We start from the raw sequence: 21,013 nt of genomic DNA, 5'->3' as shown, positions 1-21,013 counted from the left end.
CGTTCACTGCCTGGATTCAGTAAAAGAAAGCAACAAGAAGCCATTCATCCGCACAGTTGATACAGACGTGGCTGTTATAGCTATTTCTGTGTTCCATAGGCTCAGTGCCAGCGAAATATGGATTGCATTTCGCTCTGGCGAAGCATTCCGCTACATCGAGGTTCACAAAATTGCAGCTGTTTTAGGTCCTGAGAAAACCTTAGCTCTACCGGCATTTCATGCCCTCACTGGCTGTGATAAAGTCTTGTCCTTTTATAGTAAAGGCAAGAAAACTGCTTGGGACACATGAACGTCTATGAGGATGTTACTCCAGCGTCTGCTACTCTAAGTAATAACCCTAGCACTGAGGCAGTCTACGAGTCCCTTCCCCTCCTGGAGCGCTTCGTCGTTCTAATGTATGGCAGAACCGGTAGCTGCGTTTCAGCAAATAAAGGAAGGTTAGATTTATTGCCCACAAGGACAAGAATGGACGCAATTCCACCCACGTCTGCTGCTCTGCTGCAGCATGTTAAGCGAGCAGCCTACATGGCAGGCCATTGCTGGGGTCAGTCCCTCATAGCCAGTCCAAATTTCCCGTCTCCATCAGAATGGGCGTGGCAGCATTCTTCAAGAGGCCAGTGGGAGCCTGTCTGGACTATACTTCCAGAGGTGTCCAAGGTATGTGAACTGTTGTTGAAATGTAGCTGTCAGCCTGAGAAGGGATGTAAAGGGCGATGCAAATGTGTTAAGTCACATCTTCCATGTACTACCCTGTGCAAGTGCAAAGGACAGTGTGAGCGGTAATGACCATTCGTCGACTCGTCTGTAGGTAAGTAAAAACAGGTTGCTGTCTAAATAAGATTATCTAACGCAAACTTTGGACTCATATTTTGTTTTTCCTTACCAACTGGCGCCGAGTCAAAAAGCAAAGTAAATTGGATCAGACAAAAGTGCAGATCGCGGATCATATTAGGAGTATTTAGCATACATTATGCCTTTGGTGTTTAGGATTTGGCATAAGTTTTGCTCACCGGATTCTAAGATGGAGCTTTCATTTTATTAATAGAGGAACCTTATACCACACCCAGGAAAAATGAGAAGGGGTTGCGTTGCTCATGAAAAGTTATTCAGAGCCTTAGCTCGGAAACCGTTTTTGGTTACTTTCATTTCATTTTGTGAAAATTAATTCGATGACTGCACAACTGAAAGTACTCAATAAAGACGTGGAAATATTGTTAGTTATAATAATTGCAAGGAAATATTATCGATGAGATGGAAGTATCGAATTATGACGCGTGTAGGAATTTTTGTTGCTCTATCTTGTTTACTTTCAGTAATAGCAATGTAACATCTATTTCTCCGTAAGCATCCACCAAAAGGCGTGATTCTGTCTGATAGATATACAAACGCCAATGTAGCCAATCACGGTGACTTTTTTAATCTTTTGATTCCACCCTAGAAATGATATCTTCCAGCGCTTTAGTATATAATCCATTCCATAGCTGTTTAACTGGAATTATTTGAAAAGGGTCGTGACTTCCTATCTAGAGTTAATTATAACGGTAACATCTATCCATAAACAAGAGTTTAAGTATGTACAAGCTTAAACAGTGCACAATTATCGAGGGAAAAACACCAATAACCCGCTGACCACCAAGCAGGCTGACCGTCTTGCAAGTTGTGAGAACATCGTTTCTCGGTACCAGACCTCGTCTCCCCCCCGCCGCCGAACTTGTTAAAAATTACAGGAAAAAAAATAATACAGCAACGATTTTCTTTGGCTGAATAAGTTTAAAATTACTTAAAGACGGAAGTTCATCATATGATGGGCTCCTGTTTAAGATTAGTTCAATCGAGCGGGATGAAAACCCCACAAAGGCTTTATAAAAAGCGCTAATTACACCTACGAATCTTAAGGTTTTGAATTGAATTCGAATAAAAGAAGGTGATGTGGGTACCAAGTATATAAACAAAGAAATGAAAACGGCAATAACCATTGACTGCTTCAAAATTGAGTGGTGTAGTTTATTTAAGATTGAATTGCAGAGCTTAATGCAATCACTGACATTAACCCGAAATGTACTGAGACTATTAGCGAGGCAAAACTCAATGAAAAACGGCAGAATCTAGATTCAGACAACAAAAATGAAAAACAAAACTACCAACAGCAAAAATATTAAGTAAACGTTGCATAAAAGCAAGATTGTGTTACTTACAGGAGTTACAGCGCGGTCATAAAGTTAGTGAGGCAACATCGCTAGCCACCTGTTTTGCTTTAGCTTAGCGGTTTTCCTGGCTGACTTGCTTGATTCTCTCTTCAGATTTTTTGTCTGATTGATAAAATTTACTTTCCCCTAGCTAATGCATGCTAATAATAGCACAAGTTTTAAAAGAAAACTGGTTTAAAAATCACGGTTTTTGCTCATTCACAAACAACAAACAAACTTGTGAATGAAGCTGCCAACGATTCCGCTCGGGTTAGCAGGCAAGATCGTAAAATACTGCCCGTTCTCGGAACCAATCAGATTGCAGGATTTGGAGGTAATTCAGCCCGCTCTCGAGCTTGGAAAAAATAAACCCATGTATCGCAACAATAACCTGGACATACCAGAAAGCACCCAAGGCTGTTGACTTAGAAAAAAAGATAGAGGGAGGAGAGGTGACTCCAAGATGCTACAAAATCAGCTTTATAGTAGTCTTTGGACTTCTCGTTCTTGATGCTAAATAATGGATACATCAACAACATATATAATGTGGGTGTCTTTAAGGATTCCTTGGGACTTTCAGTGTATACGAACAAAAGCCTTGGGCAAGCAAAGTTACTATACCGTTATAATTAACTATACTGTAAGCTTGATAAACGATTTTACACAATACTCATTCACCACTTTGGCAATACCTATAATCCACCTTTATTGACCCCGGAAGTTTAATTTGCAACGCTTCCAGTTTCTCCTGGTTATCACAGTCAACGGGAAATTGACACTAATATATAGATTTAGCCACGGCTAAAAGCGAAGCTCCCATTAATAAATTTATAACTTAAATCAAACAATAATTTTGTATTCCACAAATCAGTTAACTTAAGGGCACATTCATGTGACTTTTGAGGGAAAAGCTAAGTGATTTTGGAGTGAAACAAATCTTGTATCGAGTTGATATAGCCTTATATGTACACCCAAAAAATAGTCTTCGGTCACAGTTAAGAGCAGTAATGGCTCTTGATCACAGTAGGTAAGGCGTGGAGAACAAATTCTTGGAAAACAAATCAGGCCGAATTTTTTGCGTTCGACGAGTTCTTCGTTATTCTTGCCAATAAAGCTGGGTGCGTGCAAACCAATCTTTTATTTTTTTTTTATATATACACCACATCTGGGGAGAAAGAGTACTATGAGGCGCTGTTTTTATCAAACAGACCTCGTACAAAATGCAGTATTTCACAATTTTTCAAGACAAATTGCATTCATTCAATATTCAGGACCATCTAATTAAGCACGCGGGGAATTTTAATTGGCGAAACCGTTCAAAAATTTCCAAATATACGGCCAGGCGGTTCTAACTTTTGACAAGCGCCAAATTTGAGAAGGAATTTTAAAAGAGTTACGCTTCAACGTGATAAAGAATTTATTGAGTCTATTTTTTTATTAATGGTTTTATAACGATGACATGTGTAATCTTAAAAAGCGTTTGATACGCTCTGGATTTTGAGTACTCCTGCATCAAGCGATGTTTATGAACGGCTGAAAACAAACGGCAAAGCCATGAAAATTACACTTTTGAGACTACCAACAATCAATAAAGAAATATAATTCGGTAGGACATTTACAGAGACAACAATTTTCACTCACGAAAACAAATGAGTATTTAAGAGTCTCTATCCTAAAGTCTTTACTAGTAAGCTTAAAGATTAAGTTTATGTTTTAAGCAGGATTTTTAAGCCTCCGGTTTCTCGGAACTCACGACAAGAAAATCGCTCAAAGCTTTCTTTCTGCAGCCAAAACTATAACTAAATATTCTTCGGAAAATCTTTTCTTTCTATTTATGGTGAATTAATATCGACTAAAGTTCTGTAAGCTTAAGCTTATATCAAACCTCATACTAGTTCAGATCAGTGTCTCAGTCAAATCTTAATACAAACGTGCATAAACTAGCTTCATAAACTGCGCCGCTGGACTTCATGAAATTAGATATAAAAACAATAATTACTCAGGCTTACCATATTTCGAGATGCAGCCCCTGAAAGCTATCAAGTAAGGCAAGGATCGCTTGAGCCTTTATAATTCTCGTACGCATCCAGCAAGGTGAAAACAAAAACGATGCCATCCGAAATCGGGTTATCGGCTTTCACAAGCGACGCATTTCTCAACCAAAATCCCAATAAACAAACCAGCCATGAATAAGAGAACACTCTTGATAGCAGCTGCATTTCATTTTGTACATCAAGTGGAAAAAGACAGTTAAAAACATCACAAGTTGACTCAAAACGCTGTCAGCTTCAGCTGTCAAAGTAAACAACTTTCAAGATGCTGCATAAATTTTACGCATGAACTCACCTGTCAAATTTTAACTAATCAGAGCATAAAAATTGGACGTGGAGCGTGACCAACACGTGACCACGGTAAGAAAAGGTCTTCCCCACCTGTATTTTAAAAAAAACTGCTGAATTTTTGCGTCTGAGGTCAGTTTGAAATCAAAACCGTAATAGTGCGGGGCGATACTGATATAAACACAAAATATTTGATATGAATTTTAAAAAAAAGTAAACGTGAGCCTGCGATCATTTGAAAACGAGTAAATTGTCAGCAGCTAACTTCAAAAAAAAAAACTCGACCTTAATGGGTCGACACCTGAGCCCGCGATACGGTCAGGTGATACTTGTCAGCGGATACCCTGTTTTGACAGCTGTCAATTGAAGACAACATTGATGTGCAATCAGCTTTCTCCTGGGCTCCCGAAAGCTATAAAGTGTGAGAGTAAACATTGGTATGCCTGTGGTGCGGACGGACGCTCGGTCGGTCGGTCACGTGATTACCAAATTTTCTGGGGTGGGTAGATTTATTTACCCATGGTGCTCCGCTGGCGCGCTTCGCGCGCGGAGCTCCGCTAGAAATTGAAAAAAAAGCTCAAGTTATCTATGATAATGAAATAACAATAAAAATAATTATTATTAACATTAATAATAATAAAGATAATAATAATATTTATTATTATTTTTTATTGTTGTTTCTTTTGGGGGGCAAAAAAGTTGTATTATGGGCAATGCAAAATTGACGAATACAGGGCAACCTTCACATGTACATAAATTAGAGGACACAATGCAAGGGTCAGATGCTTTCTATTGTGTTTCATGATCATTTTTTCAAAATATCAATTCAATGCAATTCTTATAGATCACAAAAAGGAGCTTAAAGTCAATTGGAATGAAAATTTTTTGCTATAAGCATTTTGTTTTCAGATGCGCTATACATGTACATTTTAATGCATAACTTAAAAGTTGAGAACTGCCTTCACTTGTTGCGCAGTCACCGACTTTGAAAGATAAAGGCTGCTCTCTTGTTTTTCAAAAAAGCCCTTTGGCTGGGGCTTCAGTAAGCTAGAGGGTCACTGCATGCAGCCATCGCTAGACCCTGGCAGACTATTAGCCACTCTAACCGTCTATACGGTTTACGGTAAGCTGTCATTAAACGTTATCTGCGAGCTAAAAGTTAAAAAATATAAAGTGAGTCATCCGGCGTGATTTAAACCGCACGTTTTTCGGGAAAAAAAAATTATAATGATCTTTTCAGCTTTCTTAAAGAAAAGAGAACATATCGTCGCCTTGGGCGGGTATACAGCTATAACTAGGTATATCTATCGATAGAGTGCCAACGAGCAACTCATGCGTATTTTAGGTAAGAATGGATTCCTTTTTTCCAACATTTGACAGTGTCGTGGTCCCTTCCTTTTGCAAGGATTATTTTCTTTACTGTCAATAAAAAGGTGATATGCACGTATCAAGGTTAGGGAGAAGAGTCAGTCCTTAGGCTCCTGTGGCTTTACGAACCTGCCGTATAAAAGTTTAAAGTGTCATGAGGGATCTTTTTTGAAAGAATAAGGTCATCCCAATTTAATGCTTCGTTTCCCATCGCCCGACCCATTTTTTTGGAAAAGTTAAAAAAAATTCCAGAATCGCTTGTAAAGAAGCAAGTACTTTAATTGAAAAGCACACGATCTTGTCTTATTAACACCAATTGTCCTAAATTATCATCGATACTTCGTTTTTGTAGCCTTCTTAGACATTTGATAGTCCAGTTAACGAACGAAAGGACCACGTAACCAAGCTTTCGTACTTAGCAGCCCGGCCTTCACTGGTACTCAGACCCTTCATGTGTTCGTTCTTTCTTTTTTTTTTTTGCCCGACCAACCGACCCACCTTCACGAGAGGGAGGGCGCGGAAACGAAACATTTTATTGGGATGGCCTAAAATCAGCTTTGCAGAGAACGCGATCGGCAAAATTTAGCGGGAAAGAAGAATGATCGTTTCTCTTACCAGTCCAGCTACAAAATTACTGTCGGTTCGGTTTCACTTTGTAGATAAATATTTGCGTAGTTTAATCATTTAAACGTCCTTTCAAATTTTCCAAGGCTTTTTTTTACCCGATTTAAACTTAGAATGATTTGCTGCGCTAGGTTGATGTGATGTACGGCACGTCGGTATTTTATTTTCATTTCATAACTTGGCCAAGTTTCGAAAAAAGAAACCGTTGTTTTCTTTCGCTTTGTCGTTTGCTCTAGGCTTGTAATTCCTTTTTTTTTTTTTTTTTTTGCGTTTGCTGGTTACATTTTTCCCCAACATCAGATTTTCTAACAGAAGCGACTATATTCTTCGTATCAAGCTTTGAAATCGTAATCTCCTCAGGTAATCTGATCCGTTTTAGTGTGGTGAGAATTGCTTGTTTCAAATGGAACACTTTTGTTGTTTTGAAGGCTTGTCTAATGGCTCCCAAAAATAATACAGTTCATACAGTAGTACTCATGTTTCTTGACTGCCGGGGCCAGGTTTGACAAATGAACTTAAAATAAACACAGAAAGCTTGTGTGAAATTTTGTATTTTTAAAAGCGTACCACATTCAACTTCAGCTCGTGCTCCTGGTACCGCCTTTTGATTGGTTGACAATTGTTACACCATTTGTTTCAGGGGAATCTACATTACATCAGGTTACGGGTTACGAATTACGGGTTACACTTTTGAATTTCGATCAAGAATTTTTCTGCCTATTGCCAAGTCTTGCGCGACTCTATTCTGCCGCCGCCTCGCCATCCTAGCGTCTTCGCTCGGATGACTCGTTGGCAATTAAAAGCGTTTTCAATCACGTGATCAATTTATCGCGAAAAAAAAAGAAGGAAAAAAGAAAGTGTAAACATAAGAAGAGAGAGCAACTCGCAACAGGTTGGTTTGGGACCCTGATATGGCTGCCGTTTTATTGTTTTGGAACACCAACATGTTGAACGTGATTTCAAGTGAAGGGAGTTAAACCATATTTAGCAAAATCCAACTAGTGGTCTATTATCAACGCTGCGTTCTGATTGGTTGAGCTATTACTAGGCTATAAGTTATAGCCCACCAGTAGCGAAAAGTGCCGGCTTTTTGGCGGTAAAGAAGGATTAAAGTCTAGCTTTAACTAGGTAAGGTTGTTTTGTCTCGATATTATTGACCAACTACTTCGATTTTACTAAAACAACAATTATTCCTCTCGCCCTCATGGCCTCTGAGTCAATAGCCCATTCGGCCTTCGGCCTCATGGGCTATTGACTCAGAGCCCATTCGGGCTCGAGGAATAATTGTTAATTATTTTTACATAAGCTCGGATTCCTTTGTTCTTTTCGTGGGGAATATATTACATAACCCCCGAATCAACTGTCTGAAAAGCTGGGTGTGGCTTTGATTGAAGTGCGGCTTTGATTGTTTAAAGGGAAGAGCCGGGCTAATGAACAGCTAATTAAAATACGAGGGGATTATGTATTAATATGCAGGGAGGATAAGTAACTTATTCCCCTTTCATATTAATACATAATCCCCTCGCACTTCAATTAGCTTTTCCTAAAGAAAAAAATTCACAAATGTTTATTGGAAATATTAAACACGACGCTATAATTACTAAAATTAAACTGAGCTGCTTTTCTTTTGCGCCAGTACATTCACGGATTTTCGTAGTTGTTGGTTCATCGATTTCAACAGCCAGAACGACAGTTCGTAATTGAACAGTGCATAAAATTCTACGGTTCCACGAAAATGTCGCTGTCATGGTAAAGCGTTCCGTTCTTTAACCAGTCATCTCAAACTCGTGTACTCCATGAAGACATGTAGTTGACCTCTTTGTGTTTTGTGGTATTCTTGCTTCATTCCTCGACTGAATTTTCTTATCATTTACAGTAGTGATCCCTCGCCCGGAATCTTCTTTGTCTGTAAACATGCAGGTCGGTCGAAAGATCCTCGGTGGGAAAATTGGAGTTGTCAACTGCTTGCTCGTTGTCTGCACCCGCAAATGAAGATTCAAATTGTTTTCCGAAAGCTCTTGCAGTACCGCCACTGAAGCTGCTTCAGTTTGAGTAATGAACGGCCCTACGTCTGGCTCTGAATCGTTCGACACTGCTAGGCTCTTTAGGCTGTTTCTAGCATTCACTGCGAACAACTAATTTGAAATGCAACTTTGAAAAACTAACATAAGACATGCATCACAGATAATCCTAATCAAGTGTGCACGCATACTTGAGACCCCAAATTTTCCCCTTATGTAGAAAGAACAGTATGCAACCTCAAGACTGTCGCTACAGATAGTCCAGACTTAATATTCATTCGTAAAAATACTCGAGCCAATTGACTTGAGGATACTGCAGCCGAAAGCATTTTTTTTTTTTTTTCAATAGAAGGTGTATCACAGAACAGCAAGTTCTCTTTAACTGGTGACATTGTTTCAGGTTCTTCACTTGTGCTTGTGAAGTTCTTCTTCTTCACGTTGTGAGAGCAGGATTACAAAAGAAGTTGCTACTCGTGCTTTTCTAGCACCATTCTTTCGTTTTCTGCAAAATTTTGACATACTTGCTGAACAAAGAACACGGCGCAATTTTGACTTCTTTAGTAATCGATGACAGTGAAATACTTTGGTATTCTAAGGACCAGGTCAGGCAACCGCCATATTTAACATTTGACGAACCGGCAGAGTAAACCAGCAGGAAAGTATAACGAAAACTGCTAAAAAACTGATTTTTTTACCCGTTATTTATTTCATATACATTTGTCACAATAATGATTAAAAGAATGATGATAATAATAATAATAATAATGTGGTGAACAGTTTTGATGCAAAGCAAAAGTTGGCTCTGCAAGAGGGGTGACCAGCTCCCTTTTTCGATTTACAATGTTATTACAGGGTCAAATTAGTCTCCCTTTTTGGATTTACAATGTTATTACAGGGTCAAATCAGTCTCCCTTTTTGGATTTTCATTGTTATTACAGGGTCAAATTAGTCTCCCTTTTTCGATTTTCATTGTTATTACAGGGTCAAATTAGTCTCCCTTTTTGGATTTACAATGTTATTACAGGGTCAAAGCAGTCTCCCTTTTTCGATTTTCATTGTTATTACAGGGTCAAATAAGTCTCCCATTTTCGATTTACAATGTTATTACAGGGTCAAATCAGTTTCCCTTTTTCGATTTACAATGTCATTACATGGTCAAACAAGTCTCCCTTTTTCGATTTACAATGTCATTACAGGGTCAAACCAGTCTCCTTTTTCGATTTACAATGTTATTACAGGGTCAAATCAGTCTCCCTTTTTGGATTTACATTGTTATTACAGGGTCAAACCAGTCTCCCTTTTTCGATTTACAATTTTATTACAGGGTTAAATCAGTCTCCCTTTTTCGATTTACAATGTTATTACAGGGTCAAATCAGTCTCCCTTTTTGGATTTACAATGTTATTACAGGGTCAAATCAGTCTCCCTTTTTCGATTTTCATTGTTATTACAGGGTCAAATTAGTCTCCCTTTTTGGATTTACAATGTTATTACAGGGTCAAACCAGTCTCCCTTTTTCGATTTACAATGTTATTACAGGGTCAAATCAGTCTCCCTTTTTGGATTTACAATGTTATTACAGGGTCAAATCAGTCTCCCTTTTTGGATTTACAATGTTATTACAGGGTCAAATCAGTCTCCCTTTTTCGATTTTCATTGTTATTACAGGGTCAAATTAGTCTCCCTTTTTGGATTTACAATGTTATTACAGGGTCAAACCAGTCTTCCTTTTTCGATTTTCATTGTTATTACAGGGTCAAATAAGTCTCCCATTTTCGATTTACAATGTTATTACAGGGTCAAATCAGTCTCCCTTTTTCGATTTACAATGTCATTACATGGTCAAACAAGTCTCCCTTTTTCGATTTACAATGTCATTACAGGGTCAAACCAGTCTCCCTTTTTCGATTTACAATGTTATTACAGGGTCAAATCAGTCTCCCTTTTTGGATTTACATTGTTATTACAGGGTCAAACCAGTCTCCCTTTTTCGATTTACAATGTTATTACAGGGTCAAATTAGTCTCCCTTTTTCGATTTACAATGTTATTACAGGGTCAAATTGGTCACTCTTTTTCGATTTACAAGGTTTTTACAGGGTGAAATCAGTCCTCGTTTTTCGATTTACAATGTTATTACAGGCTGAAAAAAAATCAGTCTCCCTTTTTCGATTTACAATGTTATTACAGGGTCAAATCGGTCACTCTTTTTCGATTTACAAGGTTTTTACAGGGTGAAATCAGTCTCCCTTTTTCGATTTACAATAATATTAAGGGGTCAAATCAGTTTCCCTTTTTGGATTTATAATGTTGTTACGGGGTCAAATCAGTCTCCGTTTTTCGATTTACAATGTTATTACAGGGTCAAATCGGTCACTGTTTTTCGATTTACAGGGTTTTTACAGGGTGAAATCAGTCTCCCTGTTTTGATTTACATTGTTACTACAGGGTGAAATCAGTCTCCCTTTTTCGATTTTCAGTGTTTTTACAGTGTGAAATGATTCCTTCTCTTTTCGATTTAAAGCGATTTTACATAATATTTACCAGGTCGTAGTAAACTATCCTGTTTGATTTACCTGTTATAACCAGCGGGTTTCGGTGAGGGTAAAGCACTCTTTTGGGAGATAAATATATATATTTTTTCCTTTAAACGGACATGTCTTTTGCACTATACAATGCTAATATTATTAGTTTCCATTTGTTGCAGGTTGCCTTTTGTCTCTCAACTATCTTTTAACCCTGCACATCATTAAAATTTTACAATCTGGGTGGTTCGTTGTTTAATTTAAAGTAAATACTTTTTTCCATTTTGTGAACTGGCATGAAAGGTATATATAGGAGCCCCAGGTACCCTCGAGCAACCACTTCTGATTCACCTAACGATAGAAACACACGAGGAAACCAACTGAAGCAGTTCAAGTTTAGTCTGCGTGTTTTTGAGGGTAAGTTATGTCATGATCTGATATGGTTTTCTTTCGTTAAGCTCTCTTCTTTTTAAAGGGTATTCGTATTCCTAGCAAATGGTGCGCATATTACATGTTTCATCCACTTAAAGGGAACAAGTTAGGATTTAAAACGCAATCATGCCTCGTTTTCCCCTCTTTCTAATAATGATCAATTTCTTCCAATTTTAAAGTCTGTTCTTCAGTATTAAAGTCACCGCTGTTTCTCGCCGTGAAAACTCATTTTCTATCAGCGTGGTCAAAATACAAGTTACAGTAAATTGCAAAATGCATCTTTTTGCAATGCTGCCTTTCAATTGGCTAATAAAAAATTTGCAGGAGAAATATTCGGGCTTTATTTGCTTTGAAGCAAACCTCTTCGGAACATAATGGCCTATGTTGGGACTGACTTTTACTTTGAATGCAATAATTGCGTACAGTTTGCAAACTATAAATTAAAAAAATAATAATAACAATTTTTATATTTAACTCAACCCCAAAGGGAACAAGACGGACCTCAAGAAATTCACTTAAAAAAGCAATTTGGTGACAATTCAGGTTCAACCTTCGCAACTCGCTGTATAGAAACACTGTACTGAGGAGGTCAGCAAATTCTTTTTACGAAAATATCAAAGATAAATTACACGTTTTGTCTAAAACTTAATCTTTGCACTGGGAATCAATGTGACTTGTAAGATGTGATGAGCTCAATTCATTACTGAAAAGCAACTTCTATGTGAGTGTGACCTCTTTTACAACCTTTGGTAAAGTAATATAATTAAAAAAAAATTATGTCAAATCTCTCTGTCCATAGCGTTCGTCACTGTAAAAACGCACACAATACACCACATACCTATCAACCCTGTATCAACTCAAAGAAATGAAGCTTATTGCAAAATCGCACTGAGAAATTGACGGTGCGTTCGACTCACCACATTCCGGTCTGAACACGGAATACATGTTATTGTGTAATTTATAATATTTAAGGTGGCTCGACTAAGTGTTTTTTAGGAGCACCTTCCTTCTTTGAACCTCTTATACTTAAACGGCTTGATCTTTATTGTAAATCCATTACGACACAAGAAACCGCCTTAGGGTCCGCTCTTGTCAAGTGAAAGAGGGGAGGGTCCGGTAAATTAAATGACTGCTTTAAAAAATCAGTTTTAATGAAATTGTCATCCCTATTATCTTTTTATTGTTTCAGTCTTGTAAGACCTGAGTTTGACACCCTCCCCTGACATTTTAGTTTTTAGTTAGTTAAAGTTTCATGCACGAGATAAATTCGTTCATAATCCTTCTTGCATACTTTTTATCATTGATTTCAGTTCTGGAAGGTCACCTTGCTGAGAAACACGTGTTTTAAAGGGGTTGGGGGAGGGAGGAGGGGGGGTTCGACAGGTGCCAAATGTTTGGGTGGGTGGCTGGGAGTAGTTCCAATCAAAGTAAGAGAAACTGCATAATAGACTCATGGTTATGTATAATCGCCCAGTTAGCTTAGTTGAAAAAGGACGGTGATCTTGTCCAGTGGGAGTTGATTTGGAGTCATATCTCACCACCAATTTGCAGTAACAGGCCGATCCTTGGTAAAGGGTAAAGTAACTTTTTCCCTCTTGTTCTTTCTAGATATTCAACCAATTATTCACAAATTAGAATTTTTGTGCCGCCACATTTTTTTTTACTCTATAATTTCTCTTCGTCCCAAGCATTCTGTTCCTTCAAGCAGCCTGTTTCGATTATTCGGGAATCACGTACACCCCGGAATTGGAAGAGCAAGCCAAATGAACGGGTATTTTGCACTGCTCTTTGTATTCCTAACCCAATATAAGGTCCTGAATGAAATGCACCTCGAATGTAAACGACAAACGAAAATTTTGGTCTCTGACAAAAAAGTTCAAAGACGAACAACAACGGAAAATTTTAGTAACAGTTTCATGATTATGTTGATGCCACATGCAAGTGTGGCAATGGACTCTCTAGACTCAAGCGAAGCTGAGCCGGTTTCAGGTACATGTAACGAAGTGAGGCTTCTCAAGAATCTTTTGATTTGAAAGACTTAATCGTATCGTCAGAGTTAATTCATAATCGCAAAACATCATACAATTTTTTTAGCAAAATTATAACATAGTTTTGAAAACAAAACCATGATCGTCCTCAACGGAACTGAAATGCATAATCTCTGCTTAAGGCCTAAAGGCTGGTAATTTGTTTTGTTCATTAGAAAAAAAAAATAGATATAACAACAGAGTAGTATGAAGACATTAGACATTGTTGAGTAAATGCACAATTTATATCAAGTATTTTAATCCGCTCACGGTTAAGATGCTTTAATATCAGTTTTCGGAAGACCGTGCCGGTTTTTAAAATTGCCTTAGAGGAAGCCTTTATTATGTCGTGTCGAAACCAACTCTTTACCACTAACTGATTTTGGAATGTTGTCTGAAAAGGTTTTGGCAAAAACGACGTTACTATGCCAACAGTAAACAAAAAACTTCAAGCCAAAAGAAAAGAGTGGAATTTCGAATTGCATAACCTACATCAATCTGTTCACATCTGCATGAATGGTACGCAGCCAGCTGATTTTGTAGTTTTAATTGTCTAAGATTGCGGAGAATTGTCCTTTTTGTTATTGCCTTGATAATATTGATTTTATCAAATACTATGCCCTAACAAATTTCATTTCAATGTCAGCTACTCGCAAATAACTTTTTTCTTACACAGGACAGAGATGAATACCATATTGGCTTTACTTTTTGGATGGACGACGCTTCTGATGATATCGAGTTCTGGTAATCTGCGTTTTCTTAAATAGCTTCGGAAACTTTGCTTATCGTCATCATCATCATCATCATTATTATTATTATTATCGACATCGAAAGAGGACTTTTTAGGACACTAGATTTTGATTTAGAGAAAAGATATTGAATATTGCATGTTCAATTATTACTACTATTTAATATTCTTATCGTTGTTGGTTCATGTTGAATCGTGCAAGATTTTAAAGACGAATAAGTGAAAAGATGTTAAATATTGGTAGTGATTGCTAATAGCAACAGTAATAATAATTAGTAGAGAAACATTTTCGTGGATTATATTTCAAGAGATATTGAGACATTATAATCTTTTCTTTCTGACAGAAGTTGAGGTACAAATTTCGTTTTAACTCTTTTTAAGTGAAGCACTCTACATAGGTCTTTTCTTTGAGTATTGAATAAAGATTTTATTTTATTATTATTATTATCATTTATCTTTAATATTTAAATTAAACTGTGGAGTAAGGTGTTGTTTTCAGATAATAGCGTAGTGGCTAAGAAGCAATAGACTAGCAATCGTTGTTAATAATAACAATACAGGATAATAACTACTACCACTAATAGTACTATACTAACATTTTAAATGAAGAATTCTAACAGGTATTTTGTCTAAAACTTAATTCAAGCTCTAAACTTTTGAGAGCGTGGAGTACTCGATCGATACGATAAAACAAGGATAAACATGTCAAAAATCCACGATTGTGAGCGAAGTTCGTCACCAATGATATTCAAATGTCATTAAGTAATCAAATTTATTATATAGACACGAGTGTTTTACTGGAAAATATACCACTCGTAAAATTCATAAAAAGTACATCCGGGACCCGAGTGGTTTATTTTCCATAATCTCACACGTGAGTTTATCGATGACGTGATTTTGGTAATTTCCCTCTATTATTTTATCGATGTCATTTTGTCTATATAATAAAAAGAACATTACACGGCGGCTTGAAGATATGAATTTTATTTTCTCGTGGCAAAAACAATATTTTACTTACTCGCTGCGCTCGTTCGTAAATTATTGTTTTGCCACTCGAAAATAAAATTCATATCTTCGCGCCACCGTGTAATATCCTCTATATACGCGTGAAATTAGGGAATAATCTCACTAAACGCGCGTGAAATTATTCCCTAATTTCACTCGTCACCATGATAATAATAATGAATCAAAAACTTGTAGGAAACATCAAATTCACTTTTACAGCAAGGTATTACAAATTATTCTTTCTCAATTAGTCGGCTAGCAACACTGCTAGTCCCTCATCGATGGAAAGACTCTCAAGACGCAGACTCAAAAAAGACAAAATAATCCGAGTTTAATCATAGTATTATTTATTGTTTTTCTTTGCTTTTTTAGTTTATGAATGGGTTAATAAATATCTCAAAATTTTTTAAAGGTTGGGCGACAAATGATCATCTACACAAAAACATTCGGAAAGGAGGTAATACGCTGCTTGCGAAGATTCGTGGCACATCTTTCAAAGCCGGGCTGCAACAGTTACACGCTTTTGTGGCTGTATTAATATTTTGCGGTGACAACTACTTAAGCTTTAGCAGACCGCTTTTTTAAAACTCACTTCAACATTAATGATCAATGCCTCGCCGCCGCCCATCCCACTCACCACATACCCCTCCCCACAGCACCACACACACAGACACACAAGCTCAAACAGTAAAGTATTCCTACATAAGATCTTTCTAGTGTCCTCTATAAACAAGGTGAACTCTTGAAAAGTAAAAAAAAAAAAAAAAAAAAGCGCACGAATAAAATCTCGGTAGAGCAATAGTACCTTGTACAGTCACCACTAGTAAATTTTATGTTCTAAACAAAGTGAAAATCAGACGGCAGCGGAAAAATAACGACAGTCGTTATTGTTAAAATTGTATTTGTTAGATGATGCTGATTCTAGAGTAGACGTGCTGCTAACCTTGGCACACGAAGAACTCGGACTTACTGGAGAGGATGCCGGTCGTCTTTACACTTACGGTTGCTGGTGTGGAAGAGGTAAAAACGCGGGAAAAACTGTGGACGACACTGATTTGTAAGTATAATTACCCTTGATTATTCTATTTTAATGGCTTTTGGGCCAAAATGCCTAAATAGGCTTTTTTGTAATGGTTCCTTGCTTTAATTTTAAACATAGAGCTGGTTACACAAACTGAATTCCTGATGTAACCAAAATCTGATCTTTCATGGTCAAAGGCTCTTGTTGTAGCTTTGACTGTGAATGTAACCTGAGATCAGGCTTAATTTTAGCAGTTCTCATACATTCTCTCTTACGTGGTCTCGCTAAAATTGGGCCGGATACAAAGCCTCAAAAGCTTGTGCTACTGCGGCCGGATTTTGACCGCAAGTCTGATTGGCTGTTACAACAATGCCACAGGATCTGATTGGCTGTTGGAATCACCTGAAGCTAAAAGCGCTTATTTGTTGCGTGGCTGTACGTGTAGGACTGAAACATTTGATCTGAATGATCCTCTGTCAGAGGAGAGAAGATTTTGCTGTCTTTTTTGTTCTACGGTCTTGTGGTAAGAAAATTTGCATTAGTATGTGCCATGGAAACTCAGAGAACAGAGATGGTTGTCCATATCTTCGGAGGATTTGCTTGTTTTACGGAACTAATGTGAGTGTTTCGCGGGTGTCCAGCACTGGCCATGAAATCCAGAGTTTCTTCACTTCTTACTTAGTTCCGCACTTCTCAGAAGTGTGGAAGTGTGGAATAGTCTGACAAAGTAAGGATATTGTCGCACTTTGCCCCCAGTCATGAACCCCTTGTCATTCCTTACTTAGCTAGTTCCACACTTCTCAGAGGTGTGGAAGTGTGGAATAGTCTGACAAAGTAAGGATATTGTCGCACTTTGCCCCCAGTCATGAACCCCTTGTCATTCTTTACTTAGCTAGTTCCACACTTCTCAGAGGTGTGGAAGAGTGGAATAGTCTGACAAAGTAAGGATATTGTCGCACTTTCCCTCGGTCATGAACCGCTTGTCATTCTTTACTTAGTTCTACACTTCTCAGAGGTGTGGAAGTATAGAATGGTCTGACAAGTTGAGATTAATGTCGCACTTTCCCTGAGTCACGAGAAGCGCAGTGCGCTTTACAAGCACCTGGTTTTATTTCTGTATCGTTTTTTACGTTTTTCCTTAAGAACTATTTTTTTTTTAATAGAAGATATAACCATTGTTTCAATGCCAGCTGTTGAAAGAAACTTAAAGTGAAGAAACCCGATCTCCAACCAACCTTTATTCCTTATCAGTATGCTTCAACTTTGTTCATAGTTAGATCAAGCCATATATCCACTGTTTCGTAGTTTTCCCTCTTCTCTAAGATTATGCAAATGCTGAACATAAATTGTGAAAAAGACAAAGTGTCCTCTGTTCATTTTCCTTGTCATTTTTGCATATTTTGACAGTCAAGAGAAGGTCTGCTCTCAAGCAAACTTTTGTGTCAATCTGTAGGTATTTGCCTTATAATGTGGCATTCACATTTAAATGATATGGAAATTCCTGAAACAAAACGTTTTATTCCCAAAGGGTTTGAATTGGGTACAACATTGAGTTAGCCGAATAGGTCTATATGAAGGAGGAAAACCCAGAATAAGACGCCTCATATATGGCTCATTAAGATGAAAAATTTCAAACATAAAAAGTCCATAGATGGGATGACGTTGTTGAGGTTTCAGTTAAAAAAAATAAATAAATAAATAAATGAAGATAAAGGACAGACGGGGACTTCGTGACAGAGAAAACGTAGGCTTGTTTTATGGTGGGGTATTCAAAAAGATGGCATTGAAACAAGGCTAATATCTTCTAGCCACAGAATTGTTGTCTAAACGTAAAAATAGCATTAAAAAAGACGTAAAACGAGTTGCAGAAATAAAACCAATACTCCCACTGCGCTTTATTCTCATTTCATACATAGAAGTGTAACTAAGCAAAGAATGTCAAGGGATTCGAGAGTTGGGGGAAAGTGCGACAATATCCTGACTCTGTCAGACTATTTCATACTTCCACACCTCTGAGAAGTGTAGAAGCAAGTAAAGAATGACAAGGGGTTCATGACTAGGGAAGAATTGTGACATTATTCTTACTTTGTCAGACTTTTCCACAATTCCACACCTCTGAGAAGTGTAGAACTAAGTAAAGAATGACAAGGGGTTGATGACTAGGGAAGAATTGTGACATTATCCTCACTTTGTCAGACGTTTCCACACTTCCACACCTCTAAGAGGTGTAGAACGAAGTAAAGAATGACAAGGAGTTCGTGACCGGGGGAAAAGTGTGACATTATCCTTACTTTGTCAGACTTTTCCACACTTCCACACCTCTGAGAAGTGTAGAACTAAGTAAAGAACGACAGAGGGATCATGACTAGGGAAAAAGGGTGACATTATTCTGACTTCGTCAGACTTTTCCACACTTCTACACCTCTGAGAAGTGAGGAACTTGGGATGAGAAAGAAAAGTAGGGTTATTCCACACTTCCACGCCTCAGAGAAGTGTAGAACTAAGGATGAAAAAGGAAAGTGCTAAAAAAATGAATTTGGGTCCTTTCAAACTTTATCGCGTCTGTTTGAAACCGCTGAAGTCGTCAAATGTAGGCGACTTTTCCTTGAGTTGAATTCTTAACGACTTTATCCATGTTCAAATAGAGAATTCGAAGGGGTAATTTGTCGTAGTCTGTCCATGTCCTCCATAAAACGTCGTATTGGGAGGTTTCACGACGTAATCGCGCAGTGGACGTCAAAGAAATGTACTAAAAAGCGTGGTGCACGTGCAGAGCAGTTGTTTTGCTCATAGCACCAATTGTTTTTTGACGTTGTTGTTTTCGTCGTCTCCGTGACGTTGCTTAAGGTCCCTAATGTGCCTTTTGATTTACCAACGAACGTGTGCAAGTCGAAATACTGTCCATGTTAAAACTGGTTTCATTTGAAAGTTTAGCCGGGAATGATCTTTCTGAACGGGGTACGCAAGCTGAGGGTCACTTCGAAAGAAACCTCAATCGTCAGCTGTGAAGTGTTAGACGTACGCATCGCTGTTAAGAAATTTTTGTAGGCATTATTATAAAATCTAGTGCTGCTGGTCTTAAGGTAACAGACTTGTTGTTTGCTCTTTCTTTTTGTAAAAAATGAACCAGAAAAACTGTTGTCCTCGCTCATCGGCTGTTTGCTGTTTGTTAATTTCGATTATTAAAATTAGCGAGCTTTTCAGACACGCAATAAAACAACAACACAACAGAACTACAAGTGTGCTTGTAATATTGTTTTTCATTTTGCTTATAGGTCAGTTGTGTATACAGTTTTAGTAGCGTCGTTTCGTCTCTCCAAAATTGCGGATAATATTTTCTTAGGCGGTTGTTTCTAGTGAATTCACAAATTGGAAGTGTACTCACGGGACTAAATTACCGGAAAATGCACTTGAGAACTCGTTTGGTTTGTTCTGAGATAATTTATATATTCTTTAAAAAGTTCGCGATATATTTCTCCAAGATTTTAAATGATTGATGTACTGAAAATCGGGAAAATGTAAGGCAACAGAAAAAAAGGAATTTCAGTATAAAAAATTTGCCCTAGCATTACATCGGTTTTGGTGCCCAGCTAACCCTATTATAAGTTCCTCATGTCAGTGAAAACACTAAGGAAAAAGAATGATGATCTTAAATCGAAGTTGAAAGGAATAGAATCAGAGCTGGAGTAGCGTCCATGAAATTAACTATACAAAACAAAGAAGAACAAGAACATGGCGTGCAATTCTTAAGCGACGAATATGATGACCTCGCGGGAGGAAAGGAGGAAGATATGGGACCAAATAAAACAATTATCCAGCAAGCTTGACACAATTTCTTCGCAAGTCGATCGAATTTCTCAAGCTATCGACTCTTTTGAGATGTATAGCTATCAATACAATCAATACAATACAATCAAGATTGTTGGCATTCCACAAGTGGCAGAAACGAAGCCTCCCGAAGACACACCCTCAATTTGTTTGAAGCTATATTCTCATGCGTTGGAGCAGATATCACAAATCAGGATATCGACATCGCACACCAGGTTCCGGCAAAATCAGCTCAGGCCAGCAGACCGAACCCTATTATTTGTACATTTGTCCGGCGATTACCTAAAGAGAAGTCATGTCGGCAATAAGAGCGACTAACAATGTGGTCGCTGCCGACCTAGACTTGACACCCGGTTCGATCAACCAGACTGGCATCTACGACCATCTTATTCCACGGCTGCAAGATTTGCTGTATGAAGCCAAACCCTTCAAGACCGCTAATAACTATAAATACTGTTAGACTAAAAAATTCCGCTATTTACCCACGCCAAAATGATACGTCGAGGGTTATTAAGCTTAACAGGATCAGCGATCTCACCGCTCTGCGGCCACGTCAGCCCAAGGATCTCGTGCACAAAAAGTGGAAGAGTAATTTGTGAGTGATTTAATCAACTAAACATGGATCTGTTTTTCTATTTCTGATGGGAAAGCGAAACCAAACTAAGGTAAAGCAAAAAGCTAACAGGCTATTGTTGCGTGAAGCCAAATATTCTTAATTTCCGCACAAAGCTTCCATCTTATTCCAACTATTGACAAACCCACTCGCGTACATAATATATCGGCCACTCCGATCTAACCGATTATTTTTCTCAGTTTTGTATTTCACGTCACCCGACTAGTCGAGTTCTATCTGTTTCACCTAAAGTGCGGGACTATTATAATTTTTCACA

General features: G+C 37.9%; 1 protein-coding gene across 1 annotated transcript in view; it reads left to right on the top strand.

Moving 5' to 3' along the window:
* Positions 1 to 285: 285 nt before the first annotated feature.
* LOC140953727 (uncharacterized) overlaps positions 286 to 21,013 on the top strand; it is a 39,658-nt gene continuing 18,930 nt past the window's right edge. Inside the window, exons 1-3 of the mRNA XM_073403127.1 lie at positions 286 to 657; positions 15,647 to 15,731; positions 16,184 to 16,331. Coding sequence (XP_073259228.1) covers positions 286 to 657; positions 15,647 to 15,731; positions 16,184 to 16,331 — 605 coding nt within the window. The remainder of the gene's footprint in view (positions 658 to 15,646; positions 15,732 to 16,183; positions 16,332 to 21,013) is intronic.

Source organism: Porites lutea, chromosome 12 (assembly GCF_958299795.1).
Source record: "Porites lutea chromosome 12, jaPorLute2.1, whole genome shotgun sequence".
In the NCBI taxonomy this organism is placed as follows: domain Eukaryota; kingdom Metazoa; phylum Cnidaria; class Anthozoa; order Scleractinia; family Poritidae; genus Porites; species Porites lutea.
The sequence above is the reverse complement of the archived record's forward strand: the minus strand, read 5'-3'. Positions and strand labels throughout refer to the sequence as shown.